The 26,182-nt window shown below is 43.6% G+C and overlaps 1 protein-coding gene across 1 annotated transcript; it reads right to left on the reverse strand.

Moving 5' to 3' along the window:
- Positions 1–6,938: 6,938 nt before the first annotated feature.
- On the reverse strand, positions 6,939–8,440 carry ATOH7 (atonal bHLH transcription factor 7). The gene has a single exon (XM_039478378.2). It carries the CDS (start codon positions 8,008–8,010, stop codon positions 7,552–7,554), a length of 459 nt encoding a protein of 152 aa, XP_039334312.1. The 5' UTR covers positions 8,011–8,440; the 3' UTR covers positions 6,939–7,551.
- Between the last annotated feature and the right edge of the window lie 17,742 nt (positions 8,441–26,182).

Below are 26,182 nucleotides of genomic sequence, written 5' to 3' on the forward strand. Positions count from 1 at the left end.
TGTGCGTGCCTATAATCCCTGCTACTTGGGAGGCTGAGGCAGGAGAATCGCCTGAACCCGGCAGGCAGAGGTTGCAGTGAGCCGAGATCGCGCCATTGCACTCCAGCCTGGGTAACAAGAGCGAAACTCCATCTCAAAAAATAAAAAATAAAAAATAAATAAAATTGGCCAGCCTTAAGAAGGGCTGTCTCTCCCCAACCAGAAAAGTGTCTTGTTGTTGTTAGTTTTGTTTTAAGAAACAGTCTCATTCTTTCACCCAGGCTGGAGTGCAGTGATACTCGTAACCTCAAAAACTCCCGGGCTCAAGCAATCCTCCTACTTCAGCCTCCCAAGTAGCTAGGATTACAGGTGCAAGCCATCATGCCCAGCTAATTTCTAATTTTTTTGTGTGTAGAGACAGGGTCTCACTATGTTGCCCAGCTGGTCTCAAACTCCCAGGCTCAAGTGAGCCTCCTGCCTCAACCTCTCAGAGTTTTGGGATTGCAGGAAGAAGCCACCATACCCAGCCCAGAAAGGTTTTTTAAATGTTAAAACAGCATAATATACAGAAATTTTTTAAATTAAACAGTATGTTTAGTATATGAAACAGCTTAGTAAGTTCTTGTTTTCCGGAGCAGTAATTGGCTGCATAACAATGTTTTAGTCAATCACCTGTAAGACAGTGGTCTCTTAAGTTTATAACAGAGTTGAAAAACTCCTATCACTTAATGACTTTGTAGGTAGCAGATACGGTTGGGCTCTGTGTCCCCTCCCAAACCTCACTTCGGATTGTAATTCCGGTAATCCCCATGTGTCAAGGGCGGCACCAGGTGGAGGTAATTGACTCATGGGGGCAGTTTCCTCCATACTGTTCTTGTGATGAGTGAGTCTCATGAGATCTGATGGTTTTATAAGAGTCTGGCTTTTCCCTTGCTGGCACTCATTCTCTCTCCTGCTGTCCTGTGAAGAAGTGCCTTCTGCCATGATTGTAAATTTCTTGAGGCCTCCCCAGCCATGTGGAACCGTGAGTCAGTTAAACCTCTTTTCTTTGTTAAGTTACCCAGTCTTGGGTATGTCTTCATAGCAGTGTGAGTGGACTAATACAGTAACATGACATCATAGCACATTACTCAACATGTCTCTAGTGATGCTAGTGTAAACAAACCAGCTGCTCGGTTTGAATATGCAATTGCACATACAACTATGTATAGTACATAACACTTGATAATGAAAATAAACAACTATATTACTGGTTTATGTATCTATTATACCATATTTTTTTATCTTATTTTAGAGTGTACTTCTATTTATAAAAAGAATAGTTAGCTGTAAAACAGCCTTAGGCACGTCCTTCAGGTGGTACTCAAGAAGGCATTGTTATGGCTCCAGGCCTGACACTACCCCTGAAGACCTTCCAGTAGGACAAAATGTGGAGGAGGAAGACAGTGATATTGATGACCCTGGCCCTGTGGAGGCCCAGGTTAATGTGTGTTTCTTTTCTTTTCTTTTCTTTTCTTTTTTCTTTTCTTTTTTTTTAAGATAGAGTCTTCCTCTGTCACCCAGGCTGGAGTGCAATGGTACAACCTCAGCTCACTACAGCCTCTGCATCCCGGGTTCAAGCGATTCTCCTACCTCAGCCTCTAAGTAGCTGGGACAACAGACATGCGCCACCATGACCAGCCAATTTTTGTTTTTTTGTTTTGTTTTTTTTTTTGAGACGGAGTTTCACTCTCGTTACCCAGGCTGGAGTGCAATGGCACGATCTTGGCTCACCGCAACCTCCACCTCCTGGGTTCAGGCAATTCTCCTGCCTCAGCCTCCTGAGTAGCTGGGACTACAGGCACGCGCCACCATGCCCAGTTAATTTTTTGTATTTTTAGTAGAGACGGGGTTTCACCATGTTGACCAGGATGGTCTCGATCTCTTGACCTCGTGATCCACCCGCCTCGGCCTCCCAAAGTGCTGGGATTACAGGAGTAAGCCACCGCGCCCGGCCAATTTTTGTATTTTTAGTACAGACAAGACTTCACCACGTTGGCCAGACTGGTCTTGAACTCCTGACCTCAGGTGATCCGCCCAACTTGGCCTCCTGAAGTGCTGGTATTACAGGCGTCAGCCACCACGCCTGGCCATTAATGTGTGTTTTTATGTCTTAGTTTTTAACAAAAAGTTTAAAAAGTAAAGAAAATTTAAATGTGAGACAATCTTATGGAATAAGAATATAAAGAAAATATTTATTTTACAAACACAAGCTGCACAATGTGTTTGTGTTTTAAGCAATGTGCTTTTACAAGAGTCAAAAAGTTTGAAAATATTTTTAAAAATTACCAATAAGCTAAGGTTAATTTATTATTAAAGAAAGAAAACATTGTATAAATTGAGTGTAGCCTAAGTGCACAGTGTTTACAAAGTCTGCAGTAGTGTACAGTAATGCCCTCGGCCTCCGCATTCACTCACCACTCTCTCACTGGCTCAGCCAGAGCAACTTCCAGTCCTGCAAGCTCCATTCACGGTAAGTGCTTTATACAGGTGTATCATTTTTAATCGTTTATACTGTTTTTTTGTTTTTGTTTTTGTTTTTGTTTTGAGACAGAGTCTTGCTCTGTCACCAGGCTGGAGCGCAGTGGCACAATCTCGGCTCACTGCAACCTCTGCCTCCCGGATTCAAGCAATTCTTCTGCCTCAGCCTCCCGAGTAGCTGGGACTACAGGCGTGTGCCACCATGCCTGGCTAATTTTTGTATTTTTAGTAGAGACAGAGTTTCACCATGTTGGCCAGGATGGTCTCGATCTCTTGACCTCATGATCCGCCCGCCTTGGCCTCCCAAAGTGCTGGGATTACAGGCATGAGCCACCGTGCCGGGCCTATACTGTATTTTTACTGTACCTTTTCTATGTTCAGACACACTAATAATTACCATTATGTTACAATTGTCCACAGTATTCAGTACAGTCACATGCTACACAGGTTTATAGTCTAGGAGCAATGGGCTATACCATATAGCTTAAGTGTGTAGCAGGCTAGACCACCTAGTTTGTGTAAGGACACTCTATGAAGTTCATACAATGATGAAATCACCTAACAACATGTTTCTCAGAATGTATCCCCATTGTTGAGCAATGTCTGACTGTTGTCTTTCAGCTCAGGTATTTTGGGGATATGCTATTCATGTGAAATAGCAATCTAAAAATCAATATAAGACTTGTTAACATTTGTACCCCCTAGTATATTTATAAGCAGAGAAGGGAAAAAAGGTGAGCATATGAGACAACAGATCATATATTTATAGTCTTATATGTATTTTGAAATTTCTTTCACCCGTAAGTAAAGAGGTATCTTCAGTGATGTCTAGACAGAGAGCAGATGCTAGCCAACTTCAGTACCAAAAATAGCACTTTGCTTTTACTGTAATATGGTGAAATTTAAGTGAATTGAACCTTAATTGTTGAATCCTGCAGCTCTATTAACCACAACCTAAATACACCCCCATCTGGGCCATAGCTTGCAGGAATTTTAGATCTTTCTTAGTATAAATATCAGCTCATTAACTAAGAAACTGGCTATGTTGGATATTTAGCCTCATATTCCTTAATATCTGTCAATAGAAAGAATAGGAAGTCAGTATAACCAGTTTTTGGTAGTGAGTTTAATGGTGGCTTGTCCTATCTTTTTTTTGTTTTTGAGACAGGATCTCACTCTGTCACCTAGGCTGGAGTGCTGTGGCACAATCATAGCTCACTGCATCCTCAAACTCCTAGACTCAAGCAATCCTCCTCCTACTCAGTCTCCAGAGTAGTTGGGACTACAGGTGCACATCACCACACCTGGCCAATTTTTAAATTTTTTGTAGAGACAGAGTCTTGCTTTGCGCCCCCACCCCCACGCTGGTCTCAAATTCCTGGCCTCAAGTTATCCTCCTGCCTCGGCCTCCCAGAGTGCCGGGATTACAGGAATAAGCCACAGCATCCAGTCGCCTTTCCCATCTTGATAGTCCTATTCATTTATATGTGGTTCTTCAAGAGTTCCGACCTTGGGGTTTGGGAGCTCAGTCTCTAGCTTACACCCAGGGAGAGCCCACATATAATAATAGCTAGTCAAACTTCCAGAGGGGTCTTCCTTTATTATTTAATGCCCCTCTCTTAGGAGCTCTTATAGCACATACCCCTGATACTACACTATTGAAGGATTCAGCTAAGCTCTGTTTAAGACTACTTATTGATTAATACATATATGTCCTCTTTTAGTCGTCTAGACAAGGGCAAGAATGGTGTCACCTAAAACTGGGTATGTGTAGGTACTTGATATTTGTTGATTTGTTGAAAAAAGGGAGCCCAGATAGAGATATATGTTTGAATTTTAATGTCTTGTCAAACTAGAAAGAAAATTAATTTCCAAGATGAACAGTATAAAATACCATAGAAAGATTTAGGTTGATTGATAATCTAACCTCTATTACATCTCATGAATCTTGACTGCAAAAAGATTTTATGCTTGGTTTTATCTGAGCTCTACTTCATAAACCATAATAGATCTCTCAACGTACAGTCTAAAGAGTTTTATCCGGCCGGGCGCGGTGGCTCAAGCCTGTAATCCCAGCACTTTGGGAGGCCGAGGCGGGTGGATCACGAGGTCAAGAGATCGAGACCATCCTGGTCAACACGGTGAAATCCCGTCTCTACTAAAAATACAAAAAATTAGCTGGGCATGGTGGCGCGTGCCTGTAATCCCAGCTACTCAGGAGGCTGAGGCAGGAGAATTGCCTGAACCCAGGAGGCGGAGGTTGCGGTGAGCCGAGATCGCGCCATTGCACTCCAGCCTGGGTAACAAGAGCGAAACTCCGTCTCGGAAAAAAAAAAAAAAAAAAAGAGTTTTATCAAAGATTGGATTTGATCACTGAGACTCATTTACTTTTCCCTCAAATGTCTTTCAGGAAAAAAATAGTATATTGAGTGGGGTGGAAAGTTTAGAAATTTGGTAAGAGCTAAGTTGCTTCCAGAAATCTTCGAAACACAGAAGCAGACAGCTAAAGTCTTAATATTTAAAAGACGGACTCCCATTCTTTTGGAAGACTAAGGTTAGGGAAGAAGTATGAGATTGGAATCCCATGATTTTAATTAATTTTTTTTTTCATTAAGAAAGGGTTGTTAAATTAGTAGCCATAAATGAAATATCTATTAAAAAATAATTTTTTTTCTATGCAAGGTCCTATCCTAGAAGCCATAGAGATATAATGAAAAGCACACTGCTCTTTCACAAGGTATTTACAGTTTGAAGAGGGAGATGTGATGCTCATTACCTGAAAAATGACTAATGATCTTAATATATTTTTGAGACATTCTCTGATAAATGAAAGCCCCGATTTTGCTCATTCTCAAACTCTACAAACTTACTGAAGTTATTAATGAAGCTTTTCAGGAGATCTGAGTAAGTAGACTATTGTGCCCAAATAGCGAGTAAGGCAAATGCCTTGAATCTTGCCATTGACCCAAGTGTGTACTGCTGAGTGAAGCTGTGACCAGAAGGAGGTCCTGGCATCATCGCTTCTAAAGTTGTGTTGTTTGTCTGCTAGATTACATAGCATCTTTTAAGAGTTGTTGGAGTCAAGAGGTTAAACATTTTACTATCTAATTTGCAGTTTCTAAATTTTCAGTTTACCATCAAATTTGCAGGAAGCAAAATCCTGAGCCCTCCTGTTTCTTATTAACAGATACCACCTGGAAAGGGAAATGCAGCTTCAAACTCCCAAGGGGTTTCTTTGGAGACCGAGTTTTGCTCTGATTGCCCAGACTGGGGTGCAATGACGGAATCTCTGCTCAATGCAAACTCCACCTCCCAGGTTCAAGTGATTCTCCTGCCTCAGCTTCCCAAGTAGCTGTGATTACAGGAATGTGTCACCATGCCTGGCTAATTTTGTATTTTTAGTAGAGATAGGGTCTCATCATGTTGGTCAGGCTGGTCTCGAACTCCTAACCTCAAATGATCTATCCACCTCAGCCTCGCAAAGTACTGGAATTACAGGCGTGAGCTGCTGCACCTGGCCCACTTGTGATTTTTAAAGTGTAAACATATGTATGGACTGGGGAAGACACTTTTCCTCATTACAAACCAAATTGATTTTGATAAGGTAACTAAGAAAATAAAAATTGTAATGAAGTCTTTGTAGATAAACTGTGAAAAGCTGTGTCCGAGGTTAGGCTTTGGAATCCAAAATAAAAGAGTTTTGGGAGTCATTGGTGGTGTTTTTGTTGACTTGTGATACGACAAATTCCAAATGCACAGATAGCTGAGAGTCCTGCTTTTCCTAATTATGAGTAAGACATTCTCCCACCTGCATGCAGCACTCTTCACCACCAAGTCATTCTTTACATGAAGGGCTTGGTTTATTCATGCAATGGCTAAGCAAATTAATAAAAGTAATTCAAACCAACACCATGCTTATATTTTGCTCCCATTTTCATTGGTCTTGATGGTAGTGAAGCCCTTATTGTCTGACTTGTACTGATTAAAAGGAAATCACTTCCAAAGGCAACGTTTTTAATTTGTTAGTTTTAGAAATATATATGTGTATTCCTGTATATATGTGTATATACATATATATGTATATACACATTACTGTATACATATAGGAATAACTACATATATTTGGGTACTTGTAAGGACTTAGTAATCTGCTTAATATGGATATTAAAATATTGAGGAACTGTGTATCTAGTTACTTAAAAGCTAAATATTTCACTTTAATCTTTTAAAAAATTAACAAAAATATATTTCCACTTTGACAGAAAACGTTCAGATTACTTACATGTACTCTCATCAGCTTTTTGAGGAAGTATTACAAAGCGGCACATTCGTTTATTGGTCGGATTAGGTTTAAACACTCCACATCTTTGCTCAGGGAAGCATTCTATATCATCACCTCCAAAGTGTCCTTTAGTGCCACCAGTTAACTGGCTAGGTACTTAGCATGAAAAACAAACCCACGTTTTTATTTATATTTTATAAAATCTATATTTTAATAATGTGTACACAGATTTTAAAAATACAGAGCACTCATACCCATGTACTGTACCCCGAAAAAAAGGTTCTTTCTACTTCATGCAAGCACACACAATGCACTAAAGCAAAAAACATTTACACAACAGGTAGGTAGCTCTGTTGTGAGCAAACACAAGTAATGGATACTGTAACTTCACCCCAACAGGACAAACTTACATAATTTAAGAAAGTGATTATTTCTCTGAGGACTGGAACAGAATAGCCTAATCCTATTTTTTTTTTTAAGATTGTTTTCACTCAAAGTAGCTCAGATAAGGGGAAAGGGGGCATTATTTTCACAGCAATCAAACCCATTCATAAGATCCATTAATAAAATCTACAAAATACAGAGGAGGAGGGGGAAAGAAAGGCAATTAAATGATTGCGTCCACAGGTCTGATGATGCGAATAAAGTAATCTGAGAATTGCCTAATTTTCCTCGAGGAATGCATCCTTAGAATGCTGGGCCGCTGGAGGCTTCTGGGCCCCGCGGCTCGGAGCCGCTCCCGGGCACCCACCCCCGCGGAGGCGCGCGCCCTAGGTGGCCATCTGGAAGGGCTCGGGCTGGAAGCCGAAGAGTCTCTGGCCGTACAGCTCGCTCTCGCCCGACAGCTTCGCGCCCGGGAACTGGAGGTAGTGGTCGCGGCCGAAGTGCTCACAGTGGAGACCCACCCAGTCCCGCTCCGAGCCGAATCGCTCGGCCTCGGCCAGGATCCGGGTCAGAGCCATGATGTAGCTCAGCGCCATCTGCAGGGTCTCGTACTTGGACAGCTTTTTATCCTGGCCCCACTGGGGCACCACCCTGCGCAAGCGGTCGAAGGCCGTGTTGAGCCCCTGCATGCGGCGGCGCTCGCGCGCGTTGGCCGCCAGGCGCCTGCGCGCCGCGCTCTCCAGCCGCCCGGCCCCGGCGCACGTGCCCGCGCACTCGGCGCCGCCCGCGCACGGGGGTGCAACGCGCGCTCCCGCCGGCGGCCCGCTGGGCTTGCAGGACTTCATCCCCGGTCCGGAGCCGCCAGGCGTCGACCTCGCAAGCAAGCCCGCTCAGGACCTGCGCGTGGGCTGGTCTCTCGAGCCGCTTCTCTATGTGGCTCTTCTGAGCAAATAAGTCATAAACAAAGCAACTCACGAGCAATCAAATAGTTTACAGGGTAGGGGAGTGCGGGACTCGGCCTTCTGTCCTACTGGATGACCAGGCTGATATCTCTTCACTTGCCCAAATTTAGGGGAAATTGAGAGGCTCAAGAGAAAGTCATTTTCTCAAGCTGAAAAAGAGAAGGAAACCTTCTGCAGCAGAGTTTGATGTGGCTGGTTCGAGGAAGGCCTTTCAAGTCCTGTGGGAAAGCCTGAGACTCCTTTGCAGGAAGATGAACTCTTTCCCGAAGCTCAGGGAAGGAGCGCTTTTAGCGCAGTAGCTGTCGGAGAGTGCGGGATGAATCTTGGAGGGAGGAGAATTTATAGCAGAGAGCTGAAGGAAGGAACAGGTGGTGGCAGGTGGGCGGGCGTCCCTCGGCTTCTATCTCAGCACCTTCCTACCCTGGGAACTGCGGGGGGGAGGGGGCGACGCACAGCAAAATCCTGACATTACAGCCTTAGTCTGTTGAAGTTTCTCCAGAGCTATGTCCAACACTAACACACCATCTGGAGTGGCCTGGCTGTCCCCAAAAGAATAACAAGGTGGGGGGTTGGGGCAGAGCTTGGTCTATCTTTTCCCGTATCAGTGGGCAGTTTGCATATCAAAAACTTAACCGAGATTTGTGTATTAGTAGAAATCATCCGTGTGAAGATGTCGGTTTTGGCATTATGGGATACATCGAAACTGTAGTATAAGAAGATGTAGCTTTGTTGAGAAGTGTGATAATTTTGCATAACGCTGATCTAATAAACTGACATTTTAATTGTAGTTATTAAAAGTACATTGGAACTAATTAGCAGGTTCTAATATTAATGCAGACCTGGAATTTTACTGTGTAAATAGTTTGGCTGTTTTCTATTAAATGATACAACGTATCAAAAGATTAATGTGTATATAAAACTTTATATTATTCTAATTATATAATTGGATTGCTTGCTCATATACTTAGGCAAATTAATTCAGTGTTTATACTTCATTTCCTCTGCCACAGGTTCATAAATGTTTGTGGGAAATGCACTAGGATAACTAATCATTTAATCATTTAACATTTAAATCAAACAAAACTAATCATAATGCCGATTTTTGTGCAAAATGAGAACATCTAAGTAATTGATGACATTTTAAAAAATAGTTCCTAAAGGACAATTTTTGAAAATAGTTTATATCCTTGAACATTTCAGTTATGTCAACTGCCCCCAGGAATAACAAAGCATGATTTCTGCTATTGATAATGATGATCTGATTGATTTGGAAAAACCATTAATTTGATTCTTTCATCTCTGCTCATTTCTCACTCTAAAGAGGAATCAAGGGGCAACACACTAGCTCCAAATAGGTTCAATCCAGAATCATTACTGGATTTTTTAGGAAGACCAAGTATGTTCTTTCTCCTTTCGACATATGGACATGTCAGCATTATTCTCAAATATGTTTATTGAATTAAATTATCAACAAATTCTCACAAATCCAGAGTCTTTTAACCGTGACTTGCTTTCCCCACCACTGCTCAGACTATAACCCCATTATGACTGCCCTGACTCCAAGTCCTGTCTTCCCATAAATAGTTGATTAATCCCCAGCTGAAGCAATGACAATGAAATGAAGTTGAATGACATGAAGACAATAGGAAGCAATTGAACATTAATGATCTCCAGCATGACAGATGTTGAACACAGACTTTTGCATGGAGCTACTCAGCTCTGTTACTTTGAGTCCTAACAGTCTTGGTTGGGAACGGCAGTCCCGTGACAGAAAAGACTATGTTGTGTAGTCATCAAAATGTCAAATATATTTTTCTGTGTTTTGGTAGAAATCTGCCCTATTAATGCCGTTGTTCTTCATATTCGTTTATCTCATCCCTTTCCACCAAAGAGCTCCCTCTGTGCCGCTCTGTGGAATGCTTTTCTGCAAAATGGACTGTGCATTTGTTCTGGACGTTATTGTCCAAAGTGCTAATGAGATGTATGCTTTTGCAGGCCACGTATCCAGGATTGATGAGATTACAGCCCGAGTTCCAAGAGCAATGGAAGCGTAACTTGAAGAGAAAAAGGAAAATAGTACTGTGCACACAGAGTTACATTAGAACAGAAACTAGCAGACACGTATGACATAAAGTTGATCCAAGGACAGAGAGAATTGCTGCAATAAAAAAGGGTCTTAGAGGGCATGTATAAGACATTTCCCAAATGTATTCTGAAAGACATTATTAGTATGACAAAGTTGCTTCTGGGGGAAAGGGTTCCATTGTCAAATAAATTTGGGAAGCATTATCTGCTGTCTCCCACTTGGAGAGTCATGAAGCAAAATTGGCACAGTAAAGTTTCTGAGAAATCCTGGAATAAAGAAACCTGTTGACTCTGGCATTTCTGAGAACTTCTTGAACACAGAATCCTCTTATCCTAGAAAGATCTACTGACAAAGTTCCTTGGCTTGGTGCAGTGGCTCATGCCTATAATCCTAGAACTTTGGCTAAGGCAAGAAGATTGCTTGAGACCAGTCTGGGCAATACAGTGAGACCCTATCTCTATGAAAAATATTTTTAAAATATTAGCCAAGTGTGGTGGCATGCACCTGTAGTCCCAGCTACTTGGGAGGCTGAAGTGGGAGGAGGAGCCTGGGAGGTGGAGGCTGCAGTGACCAGTGATCACCACTGCACTCCAGCCTGGGCAACAAAGTGTGACCCTGTCTCAAAACAAAGAAAGAAAGAAAGAAAGTTCCTTGAACACTTTTTCTAACCTGCTCTAGTACCTTTCATTTATTTTATTTCATTTATTTTTATTATTATTAATTTTTGAGATAGAGTTTTGCTCTTTTTGCCCAAGCTGGAGTACAGTGGTATAATCTCAGCTCACTGCAACCTCTGTTTCCCAAGTTCAAGTGATCCTCCTGCCTCAGCCTCTTGAGTAGCTGGGATTACAGGCGTGTGCCACCATATCTGGCTAATTTTGTATTTTTAGTAGAGACAGGGTTTCACCATGTTGGCCAGGCTGGTCTTGAACTCCTGACCTCAGGTGAATCACCAAACTCAGCCTTCCAAAGTGCTGGAATTACAGGCATGAGTCACCATGCTCAGCTGTCATTTATTTTGTAGAGGAGAAGGAGACTGCGAGCTAGAGACTGAACAGTGTGCTAAAAGGCACTGAGCAATTTCATGATTGGATTAAGACAAGAAGTCAAATCTCCTGCATTTCTTCATTCTAGAGGCTTTAAAATTATGAGATCACTTAATACAAGCCCCTCATTTTGCAATGGACCAACTGATATCTACCAGTGACTTCCCAGTCAGAGAAGTCACTAATAAAATTGTCGGGAATAGAATTAGCAATTTTGTGCATAAAGAACAGTGTCACTTATTTTATAACCCGAGTGTCTAGCACACTAGACACTAAAAAATAATAAGTAGTCAGTAAATAAACTGGAATGAGTGACTGGAACAATAAACTAGGTAAATGATAGATGCTGGCCAGAATGAGACATTCCTAGTGAATAACCCAGACAATGATTCACATTTCCTCAGCTGTAGGGAACGGGAGCTAGCTGCATATTTTGAATGCAGAATGACTTCTTAAAAAATAGGCTGGGTGCAGTGGCTCACACCATCGCTTGAGCACAGTAGTTTGAAACCAGCCTATGCAACACAGTAAGACCCTGTCTCTACAGAAATAAAATAAATTAGCTGGGAGTAGAGGAGCATGCCTGTAGTACCAGCTACTTGGGAGGCTAAGTAAGGGAAGATAGCTTGAGTATGGGAGGTCAAGGCTGCAGTGAGCTATGATTGCACCACTGACTCCAGGCTGGGTGACAGAGCAAGACCCTGTCTCAAAAAAAAATACATATATATATATGTGTGTGTGTGTGTGTATACACACACACACACACACACACACACACATCCATAGCCTTTTGGGCCAGAAGAACATGTATGTCAGACACCAATTTCCACAGCATCTTCATACTGAATGTATGATCCTATGAGTTGAATTGGTAGTTACCATACATTTGATGGTTGGTCAGAAACCAAAACTGGCAGATGGAGATAAGGAGACAGCAAGAGTTGGGGTAGGCCCAGGGAAAAAGGAGTTTGCACATGCAGAAGGAAAAAAAAATAGAAAATATTATTTTAGAGGTAAAAGATCCATGGCTAAAAATTGTTACATAAAATGTGTAGAATAGGATCAAGGGTAAACATTCCTTTTATCCAAAATTGTATTTAATTTTTGTGATGAAACCTCTCAAATGTGCACACGCGTGCACACACACACAATCAAAAGAGAAAGGAAAACACTTGGCAAAAAATATTCATTCTTAAATTTGCAGAGAAAACTATAGAAATTGAAGACTGAGGCTTCCTTACGGAGAGTGTAGCAGTCAGGAGACTCTGGGTCCCCTAAAGACTAAGAGGAAAAACCAGCAAAAGACAAAGGAACAATGAAGCTGAGGTCCACTCCTATTTTACTGAAAACCATTAGTGCAAGGTGTTAACAGTTCCTGTAGCTTATTTATTTATTTAAAGACAGAATCTTACTCTGACTTCCAGGCTGGAGTGCAGTGGTACAATCTCAGCTCATTGCAACCTCTGCTTCCGGGGTTCAAGCAGTTCTCCTGCCTCAGCCTCTTGAGTAGCTGGGATTACAGGCATGCACCGCCACACATGGCTAATTTTTGTATTTTTAGTAGAGATGGAGTTTCACCATGTTGGCCAAGCTGGTCTTGAATTCCAGACCTCAGTGATCTGCCAGCCTCAGCCTCCCAAAGTTCTGGGATTACAGGTATGAGCCACCACGCCCAGCTGAGTTCCCGTAGCTTTATAATGTGCTATATAGTTACTAGGAGGAGAAAAACCTACAAAAGGATTGAAGGATTGATATGCTTCAAGAGAGGAAGAGAGAGGTCAAATCTGGTACCTCTGCTCCCTGCAGCTCAAAGGTCCAGGGAAGAGAAAAGTCAGTGAAGGACAGAAATTAAGAAGGGACAGAAACTAATCATGAGGTCAAGAGAAAGATGACAGCAATAGGGGAGCTTCTTCCAGGCCCCAGCAGTGATCACTCACCAGAAAATTCAAGCTCACCAAAGGGCTCCAGGAGGCTCTCCAGCTTCGGGTCGCTTGGCACACTGCTGGAGAATTCTGGGTAGCACTTAGATTTAGACATGAGCCAGACTGACTTGCACAGTTTGGACTCTGACTTCACTCTTCTTGCTCGTGAATCTTAGAGTCCTGTTGGCATTGTGGTTAAACATAACACCATCTTCGGAGTCCATTCTGAATCCTGAACCCCCCATCAACCGGCTGAGCTGTGTGCTCTTGTGCAAATCACTTCTCCTGTTTCTTCACCTGCAAGGTAGGAATCGTAATACCTACCTCACAGAGCAGACAGCATTAAAGAGGACTGGGCCTGCGAAGGATCCTGCCTGGTCCCTAAGAAAGTCACCCTTTAAATGACAATGAGGATTACCTACTATGAATTTTTTAATAAATGATAATAAAAATGAATTTGTCATCAGTTTCTGAAGATTTTGAATTAAATGAATAATTTTTGAATCTTTAATACATTGAACTATAGTTAAAGTCATGATATGAAAATCTCAGCTGTGTGATCTTGGCCAACTTATTTAACCTCTCTGTGCCTCTCATGTTACATGTAAAAGAGGGATAGTAATCAATCTCATACAATAGGATTAAATTAGTTTCTCTTTGTAAAGCACTTAGATATATGCCTGGCATACAATTAAATGTAATATAGCTGCTTGCTTAAGTAGACAAAATAACCTGTTGCAGTTTTCCAGGGTAGAGAATAGCTAACCACTCCTTCTGCTCATTTTTGCTTCAGTTTTCTGCTCTTGAGTGCTGGTACCTTAGGGTGAACAGGGACAGGAAAAGAAGGGAAAATTCAAAGGAGTTCATTTTGCCTTTGACATTGGAGCAATCTGGTTTGAAATGTCAGAGACTGGCCAGGCACTTTGGGAGGCCGGAGTGGGTAGATCACCTGAAGTCAGGAGTTAGAGACTAGCCTGGCCAAGATGGCAAAACCCCGTCTCTACAAAAAAAAAAAAAAAAAAAAAAAAAAACCTGCAAAAATTAACCGGGCACGGTGGCGCACGCCTATAATCCTCACTACTCAGGAAGCTGAGGTAGGAGAATAAAGGTCCAAAAAGAAGTTGGTGGCTGGGCCCGGTGGCTCATGCCTGTAATCCCAGCACTTTGGGAGGCCGAGGTGGGAGGATCACCTGAGGTCAGGAATTCAAGACCAGCCTGGCCAACATGATGAAACACCGTCTCTACTAAAAATGCAAAAATAAGCTGGGGGTGATGGTGCGCACCTGTAATCCCAGCTACTCTGGAGGCTAAAACAGGAGACTCGCTTGAACCCAGGAAGTGGAGGTTGAAGTGAGCTGAGATCACGCCACTGCACTCCAGCCTGAGCGACAGAGCAAGATTCGGCCTCAAAAACATAAATAAATAAAATAAAATAAATTTTTTAAAAAGTCAGAGACAGAAGCCAAAAGGCTGCTCAGGGAAAGCCTTACTTGATAGTAAGTTTTGTGATTTCATTATAGTTTGAGGTTCGGTTTCACAGTTGCAGGCACATATTTAAAAGTGTTAATTTTCAGGGGATATTCTACTTTTCCAGTGTCTGAAATACTTGCACTTCTTATCCAGGCCCCTTCCTGGCACTGAGGTATTTGAGAAGGCAAATTGACAATCACGATATTGCTTTACACATGTAGAACCAGAATACAGGGAATGGGTCTTAAGGATGTGCTAAACTTTCTGTGGCATACTTAGGCTGGAAGCTCCATTTCTCAGAATGCCTTTCCCAGTGTGGCTCCAGATTTGAGTAGGGCAAACATGTAGTTGCATGAGCTATGAGAGGCAGAAGTAAAGTCACCATACTCTGGGGATGACTGAGGGACAGCAGAGACAGACACAGAGTGCCGAAGGAGCCCAGTTTGTGCTTGTCTTCTCTTATTCCACATCCTGCACACACCCTCTCGACTGTTGACCCTGCTGAGCAATGGCAGCCCCAGGCCCGCCACCAGATGCTTCATGTGAACTCACGGAGGTAGCAACCACAGGGCACCTGACTTCTCTGCTACCTCCCTGCCCTTACTTCAACAGCTGGACATCCCTGGCTTCCAGACTCCTTGCATGCTCCGATTCATACATCCAAGTGAGTGCTGCTTAGGGACTGTCATCCAATCCTTCAACAACTTCTTTTTTTTTTTTTTTTTTTTTTTTTTTTTTTGAGATTGAGTCTTGCTCTGTTGCCCAGGCTGGAGTGCAGTGGTGTGATCTTGGCTCACTGCAACCTCCGCTTCCCAGGCTCAAGTGATTCTTCCGTCTCAGCCTCCTGAGCAGCTGAGACTCTAGGCACACACCACCATGCCCAGCTAATTTTTGTATTTTTAGTAGAGACAAGTTTTTACCACATTGGCTGGGCTGGTCTCGAACTCCTGACCTCATGATCCACCCATCTCAGTCTCCTAAAGTGCTGGGATTACAGGCGTGAGCCACCGCTTCTGGTCAACATCTTCTTTTTGGATCTTTATGTCCCTAGCTCCTCTCCCAATTGTGCAAGGCCTTGTCCTTCTAAGAAATTCCTTCTTCCATTATGCTCAGCGCGGCTCTGCTTTCCTGACTGGCCGTGACTGAAGCAAGGGATATTTCATCCAAACCACAGTAAGGCCACAAGACCATCCCTGCCTCCCAGTGGACAGAGACCCTCTGTACAGTGTCAATGTGTCCACCAGGATTCGAGACCTTATCTCTTGGACAGTGATTACTATCTGTTCAGCCCTGTGACAGGCAGTATCAGGGATAAGGCAGCCTTTAGCCTACTGGAATTCACAATCCAATTCTGCAGGTAAGATCCATTTAACAGGTATGAAAAACCTACCCTGAGCAGTAAACCAAGCTCTTACTCCCCAGCAGGTACATGAGACAGTCCATTAGAGTATGGAAAAAGAAGAGAAATTTTACTGACACTTGTTTTACATCATCCTTTTATTTTCTATCTTGGGGTGGAGGAACCCCACACACAAGGGGAGAGTAGCCATCGCCCCCTCAGCCCCCAGCAACACAGCCCTTTTTCCTTTTGCTAATGGCCCCTTTCAGGAGAAATCATATCCTCCGAAAGCAATGGCAACAGACCTGCTGCTTTGCTTCTGCTCTGAAATGGTGGCATTTGCTGTTTCACAGTGAGCAGGTGGCTTTCTTCCCCAAAGGGTGGCTCTCATTACATCCAGGTTTCAGACGGTACCTGAGTCAGCTCAGAGTTAAAGCCCGGAGGCTTCACCCGCCCAGGCCAGCCACTGATGTCAGCTCCCTGCCCCATGGGAAGTGGTTTTCTGTTTATTTTCGTTGGTTTAGCCTTTTCTGTTTCCTTATGCAATTTCAGCAGCTTGGCTAAACAAGTTATTCTGAGTGTCCAGACACCCAGGTCTTCTGATTCGGAGATCGTATTCCCATCGCTCTTCACCGGTGTTTTTGACTCTTACTTCCTGGCTGTGCACCTGCCTCCTACTGACCTCCACTGAGAGGGAAGCAAAAAGATACTGTGGCTAGCTGGCCAGACATCTGTCCCAATCCAATTCCTAGGTGATCTCTAAGTAGAAACCCAAACTGAAGCCATGTGAGTGTACAGTCTCTTCTATTCCTTTGGCAACTATATACCAACTTGTTTCATTGTTTCAAACTGATTTTCATCTGCTCATTTATTCAACAAATTTTTATTTTATTTTTTGAGACAGGGTCTTGCTCTGTCACCCAGGCTGGAGTGCAGTGGCACACCATGGCTCACTGCAGACTCTACATCCCTGGGCTCAGGTGATTCTCCCACCTCAGCCTCCAGAATAGCGGAGATAACAGGCATGTGACAACCATGCCTGGCTAATTTTTTTTTTTTGAGATGGGATTTTACCACGTTGCCCAGGTTGGTTTCGAACCCCTGAGCTCAAGCAATCCTCTTGCCTTGGCCTCCCAAAGTGTTGGGATTACAGGCATGAACCACTGCGCCAGGTTTGACGAATATTTATTGTACTTACCATGTGCCAGGGACTGTTTTAGGCCCTAGAGATAGTACTGAACAAACTGCAAAAATCTCTGCCCTCGTGAATATTTAAAACTGGTATTGTTGGTATCCTCTTATATGTTTATTTCCTGCTTCTCCAAATAGATTAGAAATTCTTTGGGAGAAGGGACAAATTTTCAATATCTGGTTCTTGTAAATACATATTTGCTGCTTGGTCGACTGAAGTTCTTAATCAGGCTGACCTTAATCCCTTAAGCTAAAATAAAAAAAGGTTATCATCACCATAACAATATTTGCACCTTCAGGAAACACCAAATGCTCACCCAGTGTTAACTCCGATTCTCATAACCGTCTTTGAGTGAGGACAGTTGTGATCGCATTTCGTGGCCAAGAAAACCAAGGCCCTAGTTGCTAGCTGAGCAACACAGCAGCCAGATTTGAACCCAGCTCTCTTTCTCCACAGAGCTCATGCTCCGTGCTACACTGGCCATTGTCCGTAAGAGCTTCGATGGCAGGAACATGGCCTTATTCTTCCCTGTGCACCCAGTTCCTAGAAAAGGGGCTGGGACTCAGTTGTGTTCATTAAATATGCTGAGATGTGTAAGCCGGCGCAGTGTCAAGCCCAGCTGGCCCCCATTCTGCTAAACTGTAGGCACAGCACCTAGCAATCTGCAGGCACAGATGAGCCTCATTCTGTGAATCAAGCCCAAGAGTTCCTTGGAGCCCCATTTCCCACTGGGCGTTGTCTGATGTACCTGGGAGTGAGGCTCCTGAAGATGTGTGAACCTCACCTCTTCTTTGGACTTCCCTGCAACACCCCTTCCCCATGGGCCTCCTCCTTAGCTTCCCAAAGGCCTGTTCTGAACCTCAGCTTAGGTAGTGAGGTCCCTCGTCCACCATGAACTCTCTCCTCCAAGGACCTGGACTCTTGCTCTTCTCTCAGCAGAAGACTAGGGGCCTGCCTCAAGCTACACACACCTCCCCAGCCCCAGCACCCACCACTGGATTACTCCCACACTGCACCCTACCTGCAGCCTCTGCATCTCCTCACATAAAATTAGATCCTTGAATACTGGTGTCAAAAGAAAGAGTCTCAGTTTGCCTTGTCCCTCTGCTACTGAGCATCTGACCATCCTGCTGACAGGTCAGTTTCACCCCCAAGTCAGTTCCTCCAACCCTGGCTGCCATTGCTTGCACGTTCGCCTCCCTAGGAATGCCTGCTCTTGAGGCTTCAGTGGACCAGGCAACTGAGCACCCTGCACTCTGACAGTCATGACATCCCTGCTGACTGCAGTGCTCAGGTGACAAGTGCCACTCATGACCTTTCTTTTCCACACATTTGTCCTGTTCCCTGGTGGCTACTCCCAACTGCCATATAATTTGTCACTCTAGGTCACTTGATTCACCTCAGCAAGCTTGCTTTGCTACTATCTGAGGAACACTGAATTGGGTCCCAGGTAGCATTGGTCCATGCTCCTTGGTGGCATGCAGGACTCAGGTAAGTCATCCAGGATGGAAGCCAAAGTTGGCTTATATACTTCACCACTTTAGGCTAAGAAACACTCCTATAATACAGCTTTCTACAGAAGCCCATTAAAAGAACCTGATCGGATCCCCCAAATGTCCCTAGAATCAAGTGGTTCAGAGTAATTCTAGAGTGCTGACTCAAATTCCAATCCCCCCCTTTTCCCATTACTTACTTTACCCAGATCAGCTTTGTTGATCCTCCAAAGTGTGTTTCCCAAATTGTGTCCTGAAACTGCTACCCTTCAACAAAGAAAAGAAAATTCTGCCTTAGACAAATCTATACAGTTATCCTTTGGTTCCTGTGGGGGATTGGCTTCAGGATCTTTTTTGAATACCAAAATCCATGGATGCTCAAGTCCCTGATATAAAATGTTGTTGTATTTGCATATAACCTACGCACATCCACCCATTTACTTTGAATCATCCGTAGATTACTTGTGATGGCTAACATAAAGTAAACACGATGGAAATTATTGTCGTACTGATTGTTTAGGGAATAATGACAAGAAAAAAGTCTGTGCATGTTCAGTACAGACACAATTCTTTTCTCAAATATTTTTGATCCACAGTTGATTAAATTCATGGATGTAAAATCCATGGATAGGGAAAGCCAACTGAATATTTTGTTTTGTTTTTTTAAACTTCAGGACTTTTTAGAGGCTTTACTATGATTATGGCTTTTCTCAAGACAGGATATGCAGCGTTTCTCAAACTTGTCTGGCACATAGATCCTTCATCTCAGAGGATATCCAAAGAGCCGAGTCCATAGAAAACATTTTTGAAAAATGCTAAATCCAGCCGGGTGCAGTGGCTCAAACCTGTAATCCCAGCACTTTGGGAGGCTAAGGCAGGCAGATCACTTAGGCCAGGAGTTCGAGACAAGGCTAGCCAACATGGTGAGACCCCCATCTCTACTAAAAATACAAAAATTAGCCAAGCATGGTGGTGGACACCTTTAATCCCAGCTACTCAGGAGGCTGAGGCACAAAAATCTACTTGAACCCAGGAGATGAAGGTTGCAGAAATCACGCCACTGCACTCCAGCCTGAGCAACAGAGTGGGATCCTGTCTCAAAAAAAGAAAAAAAAATGCTAAATCCATAACTTACATTAAAAAGAAGGCTGTCTTAAAACATTTCAGTGGGTAATTTTTAAAAATTCGTGTATCTTTACACTGAGAAGTTTGTTAACTTGGTATTTTGAAATTAAAGAACTAGATTTCTCCTCTCTACATTCTAGTCATTCTTTTGAGCCCTGAAGATTTCTCTTATAAAGTGACTTATAAGCATGCAAATTCTCCAGCAGTATCGAGGGTAAGGTAGATGTGCTGGGGGAACATTCAGGGACAGAACCGGTTGGCAAGGAAGATGCTCCAGCACTCATAGTTCCGCTGGCAGTGAGGGGAGGAAGATTCTTTTTCGTCCTTCCTAGGCTCCTGGCTGAGGCCCCTAAAACAAAAGACAGGCCAGGCACTGTGTCTCACACCTGTAATCCCAGCACTTTGGGAGGTCGAGGCAGGAGGATCACTTGAAGCCAGGAGTTTGAGACTATCCTGGGCAATACCACAAGATCCTGTCTCTACAAAAAAAAAATTTTTTTAATTAGCTGGGTATGGTGGTGTGAACCTGTGAACCCAACTACTCAGGAGGCTGAGGTGGGAGGATTGCTTGGGCCCAAGAGTCTGAGGCTGCTGTGAGCTATGATTGTATTACTGCACACCAACCTGGGAAACAGAGCAAGACCCTAACTCAAAACAAACAAAAACCCAAAAGACTGATTAACAAGAGAAAAGCATACAAATTCATTTAATATACATTTTATGTGACATGGAAGCCTTCACAAGGAGAAGAAGACCTGAAGAAACAGGTTAACCTGCATATTTTGTGTGCCAGGTTTGATGAAGTGGATAGCTGTGGAGAAGTGTGATTACATAAGGCGGGTATGATCTAATGATGATAAACTCAGGGAACTTTGCAAGGCCTGTTTTCTTCAGAGTCTTCCTATTGTCTTCAAAGAAAAGGATATTCCAATGCCCATCAGTGACAGACTGGATAAAAAGAAAATGTGACACATATACACCATGGAATACTATGCAGCCATAAAAAGGATGAGTTCATGTCCTTTGCAGAGACATGGATGAAGCCAGAAACCAACATTCTCAGCAAACTAGCACAAGAACAGAAAACCAAACACTGCATGTTTTCACTCATAATTTGGAGTTGAACAATGAGAACACATGGACACAGGGAGGGGAACATCACACATCGGGGCCTGTTGGGGGTGGAGGGCTAGGGGAGTGATAGCATTAGAAGAAATACCTAATGTAGATGACGGACTGACGGATGCAGCAAACCACCATGGCACATGTATACATATGTAATAAACCTGCACATTCTGTACGTGTACCCCAGAACTTAAAGTATAACAAAAAAAGGATATTTCTTTCCTACAGGTATAAGGGTACACCTCTCTTTTTTTGAGATGGAGTCTCACTCTGTCTCCCAGGCTGGAGTGCACTGGCCCGATCTTGGCTCACTGCAATCTCTGCATCCCAGATTCAAGAGATTCTCCCACCTCAGCCTCCTGAGTAGCTGGGACTACAGGCATGTGCCACCAAGCCTGGCTAACTTCTTTGTGTTTTTAGTAGAGATGGGGTTTTACCATGCTGGCCAGGCTGATCTTGAACTCCCAACCTCAGGTGGTTCACCCACCAGTCATTTGACCTGCTTCAGCAGAGAAGGGCAGGGAAAAGGTGAGAGTGATCTTCCTACTTCTGCTATTTTCTCAAATATTTTGGGACTCGTGCCCTGAACCCAGTCTGCAGCCAACCTATTATTTGGCCGTGTAAACAGGAACCCAGGTAAGGAAGGAAGTGCCAATAGAGAGAAGGGAAGCGGCGGCAGGGTCAGACTCAAACTGTAGCCTACCCCATTGTTCATTGCTCAAGGCCTGGTGGTATACACGTGTCTGTGAATAACCTGCCTCTGCTATGTGAATGCTTCTAACTGTTGTTCAGTTAACCCACTAAAAAGAGAATCACAGAATCAGACATCATGTGCCTCACAATGGAAAAACCACAGCATCTAGTATACTTAGTAAAAAATGGAACCTGGATTTTATTAGGTCTCCATATCTAATGATTAAATTGCATGAAATTAAGGGGAGAGAGAATTACGTTAAGAGAGACTATGGGGAGGCAATCAGCAAAATCCAGAATTAAGAATGTGAATAAAACAATTGATTGGTTTCTCCACCAAATATACTACATTAAAACACACACACACACACACACACACATACACACACACACACACACACAGGGAAATCTGTAGAATTAGAATAAGAGACTAGAACCATATCAACCAAATGCAATGCGTGAATCTTCAAATAAGCCAACTCTCAAAATATTTTTGAGGCAATCAGATCAGGGAAATTTGAGCCCTGATTAAATAGCCGGTATAATAATTACTGGCTGGGCGCAGTGGCTCACGCCTGTAATCCCAGCACTTTGGGAGGCCAAGGCAGGAAGATCATCTGAGATCAGGAGTTCAAGACCAGCCTGGCCAACATAGTGAAAACTTGTCTCTCCTAAAAATACAAAAATTAACTGAGTGTGATGGCACATGCCCGTAGTCCCAGCTACTCAGGAGGCTGAGGCAGGAGAATTATTTGAACTCAGGAGGTGGAGGTTGCAGTGAGCCAAGATCATGGCACTACACTTTAGGCCGGGTAACAGAGCAAGACTCCATCTCAAAAAAAAAAAGAAAGAAAGAAAGAGAAAAAGAATTATTAGGCTGGGCATTATGGCTCATACCTGTCACACCTGTAATCACAGCATTTTGGTAGGCTGGGGCAGGAGAATCACTTGAAGCCAGGAGTTCAAGACCAGCCTGGGCAACATAGCAAGACCCTGACTCTACAAAAAATTTAAAAGTTAGCCAGGTAAGGTGGCATGCACCTGTAGTCCCACCTACTTGGGAGGCTGAGACAGGAGGATTGCTTTCACAGGAGGTCAAAGTTACAGTGAGCTGTGATCACTCTACTACACCCAAGCCAGGTGACACAGCAAGACCCTGTCTCTAAAACAGACAAAAAGAATTATTATTATTTTAAATGTAATGAAGATATCATGATTGTTTAAGACCTTATATTTTAGAGATACAGAATAAAATATAAATGAAACTATATAGAGTAATACGTAGGACTTACTCTAAAATAACTCAGGGTAGGGGGAAACAGGTGAAGGTATTGGTGGAACAAAATTAGATGCCTACTAGTTAATAATTGTCAAAGCTGTTTATGGACACACTGTGGTTCATTATATGGTACTATTCTCTCTGTCTGAAATTCTCCATTATACCAAATTTATTTTTTTATATTTATTTATTTATTTGAGATGGAGTCTCGCTCTGTCACCCAGGCTGGAGTGCAGTGGCGCAATCTTGGCTCACTGCAACCTCTGCCTCCTGGGTTCATGTGATTCTTCTGCCTCAGTCTCCCAAGTAGCTGAGATTATAGGCATGTGCCACCATGCCCAGCTAATTTTTGTATTTTTAGTAGAGATGGGGTTTCACCATGTTGGCTAGGCTGGTCTTGAACTCCTGACGTCAGGTCATCCACCCAATTCAGCTTCCCAAAATTCTAGGATTACAGGTGTGAGCCACTGTGCCCAGCCGTTACCCCAAATTTAAAAATTGTGTGTTGGGATTGGGGCAAATGAGTTGATCATCACCTTGTGAGCTACTGAAATTAGAAAAAAAAAAAAGACAGTTTGCAGAAAATTTCCATTTCAAGGTTGTATTTGGTGATGCTTAAGAAGTGGGGACAGAATTCAGAATGGGAGTAGTGTTGTCTTCAGGTGCTGGTGGTCACCATCAGTGCCTTAGCCTCAAGGAGGTAGCCGCCTTATACTTCAGTGAACCTCACAGAGTCTGCCTCTGGGGTCCCAGATATTAACCCAACTCTTTTCTGATTACACAACCTGCCTGGAGACACTGATAGCTGCTCCCTCCTAGACTGATCCCAGTCCTGATGTTACCTACTATGTGTGCTGGGGTCGGTGGGGAAGGAAAGGAGACTTAGAGAGATAAATGTAAGGGGCAGGAGCCCTCAAGATGGGGAGGCCGCCGGGCGCGGTGGCTCAAGCCTGTAATCCCAGCACTTTGGGAGGCCGAGGCGGGTGGATCACGAGGTCGAGAGATCGAGACCATCCTGGTCAACATGGTGAAACCCTGTCTCTACTAAAAATACAAAAAATTAGCTGGGCATGGTGGCACGTGCCTATAATCCCAGCTACTCAGGAGGCTGAGGCAGGAGAATTGCCTGAACCCAGGAGGCGGAGGTTGTGGTGAGCCGAGATTGCGCCATTGCACTCCAGCCTGGGTAACGAGGAAAAACTCCGTCTCAAAAAAAAAAAAAAAAAAAAGAAAGATGGGGAGGCCATGAGAAGGTTGTAACTGCTAACTCCTGACACGAAAGCATGAAAACCCTTGGAAGCTTAGAGGAGGTTTTGGTAGATCCTGTGATATGTATTGTAAGCTAAAACAACACTGCTGATGCTAACTCCTGCAGAAGTGAGGATGGATTGTGTCATCGCCACAGCAGGGGGATAACTTCCATTGCCAGAGAAGAGAAGAAAAGGAAGTCCCTTATAAGGACTTCTAGCTTCAGCTCAGCTACAAAGTTACCCAGCCTTTGATGACAGCATATAAGAGGTCTTCCTGTTTGAGGGAGGTGGGGTTAAGATTTCAATCTCTTAGTCAGAATTTTGCCCAGCTCCAGAGCTATTGCAGGTAAATGGACCCAACCCCACATTCAGATCCTCAGATGAAGCCTTCTGGAGAATTCAAGGCCAGAGCCCTCCAAGTCTGAATCAGTGCCCGAACAGGAATTACAATGATGGATATTATGAAAGAAGGCATTCCCAGTGGTAACTGTGGGAAATTCATGGCCTGTCTCACTGTAGGAGTAACATAGCCAAGACTATATTCCAGCTCATCACTGAAGGCAATATTATGGTTCATAAAGAAAGGGAAGGTACTTAGCTGTGTAAGTTTGTGCAGCTTAGATGAGCTTGAAGCCTTTTTTCCGATACAGTGGACCTTTGGCATTTGAAGAATGAGCATTCCAGAGTCACCTCTTCTCAAGGAAGCCCACTTGGTCATCTTGGGTAGGCATAAATTTGAATCCCAGGTTGCCAGACAAAGATGCAAATCACTTAGCAGAAGAACAGGTCCAGCTGGCTAACCACCTGGCAGCTGCATCCCCGTGCAGCCTTACGCTCTGTGCCTTACTGCTCGGGTGTCCTTTATGGGGAAAATGTTATATTATGATGATATTCTTTTTTTTTTTTTTTTTTTTTTGAGACGGAGTTTCGCTCTTGTTACCCAGGCTGGAGTGCAATGGCGCGATCTCGGCTCACTGCAACCTCCGCTTCCTGGGTTCAGGCAATTCTCCTGCCTCAGCCTCCTGAGTAGCTGGGATTACAGGCACGCGCCACCATGCCCAGCTAATTTTTTGTATTTTTAGTAGAGACGGGGTTTCACCATGTTGACCAGGATGGTCTCGATCTCTCGACCTTGTGATCCACCCACCTCGGCCTCCCAAAGTGCTGGGATTACAGGCTTGAGCCACTGCGCCCGGCCCGATGATATTCTTAAGATTAGAAAATCCAGAGGTTTCGGGTTAAACCATTTGCAAACATCACAAGTCTACTGCACAAAATTCACTCTCACTCTTTTTTTATTTTTTAAGTTTTTGTTGGGAAACAGTATCACTCAAGCATCTTTCAGAAGAAAAAAAAAGAACCATTCTTTGGTTAATATTTTATTTTATTATTTTTATTTTTTTGAAATGGAGTCTTGCTCTGTCACCCAGGCTGGAGTACAATGGTGTGATCTCAGCTCACTGCAACCTCCACCCACCGGGTTCAAGCAATTCTGCTGCCTCAGCCTCCGAGTAGCTGGGATTACAGGTGTGAACCACCACACCCAGCTAATTTTTGGATTTTTAGTAGAGACAAGGTTTCACAATATTGGCCAGGCTTGTCTTAAGCTCTTGACCTCAGGTGATCCACCCGCCTCTGCCTCCGCCTCCCGAAGTGCTGGGATTATAGGCGTAAGCCACCACATGCAGCTGCTTTGGTTAATTTAAGAAAAAAAGAGATTTATGAGAAAGATACTGGGAGTAGCTCACTAAATCAAATGAAGTTTAAACCATCAATTTTCTGTCAGGACATAAATGAAGGTGACGTAGCACCTTGGGAGTTATTGCTCTTGGCACTGGAGCACTATCATGAGACAACTCTGCCCCAAACGACTTGTCTATTTCAGTCAAGTTTTCAAATACCCAGGAGAGAATGCAGTTGGCCAGCTGGACGGTGTCTCTAGCTGTGGCCAGAGAACAGAGCAGGGAGCACCGACATGGTCACTGGGAGCTCAGTTGTGAGCCAGAAGCCACTGCAGGTTGTGTCTACTAGAGAA

The sequence above is a fragment of the Saimiri boliviensis genome, chromosome 12 (assembly GCF_048565385.1).
Source record: "Saimiri boliviensis isolate mSaiBol1 chromosome 12, mSaiBol1.pri, whole genome shotgun sequence".
Classification (NCBI taxonomy): domain Eukaryota; kingdom Metazoa; phylum Chordata; class Mammalia; order Primates; family Cebidae; genus Saimiri; species Saimiri boliviensis.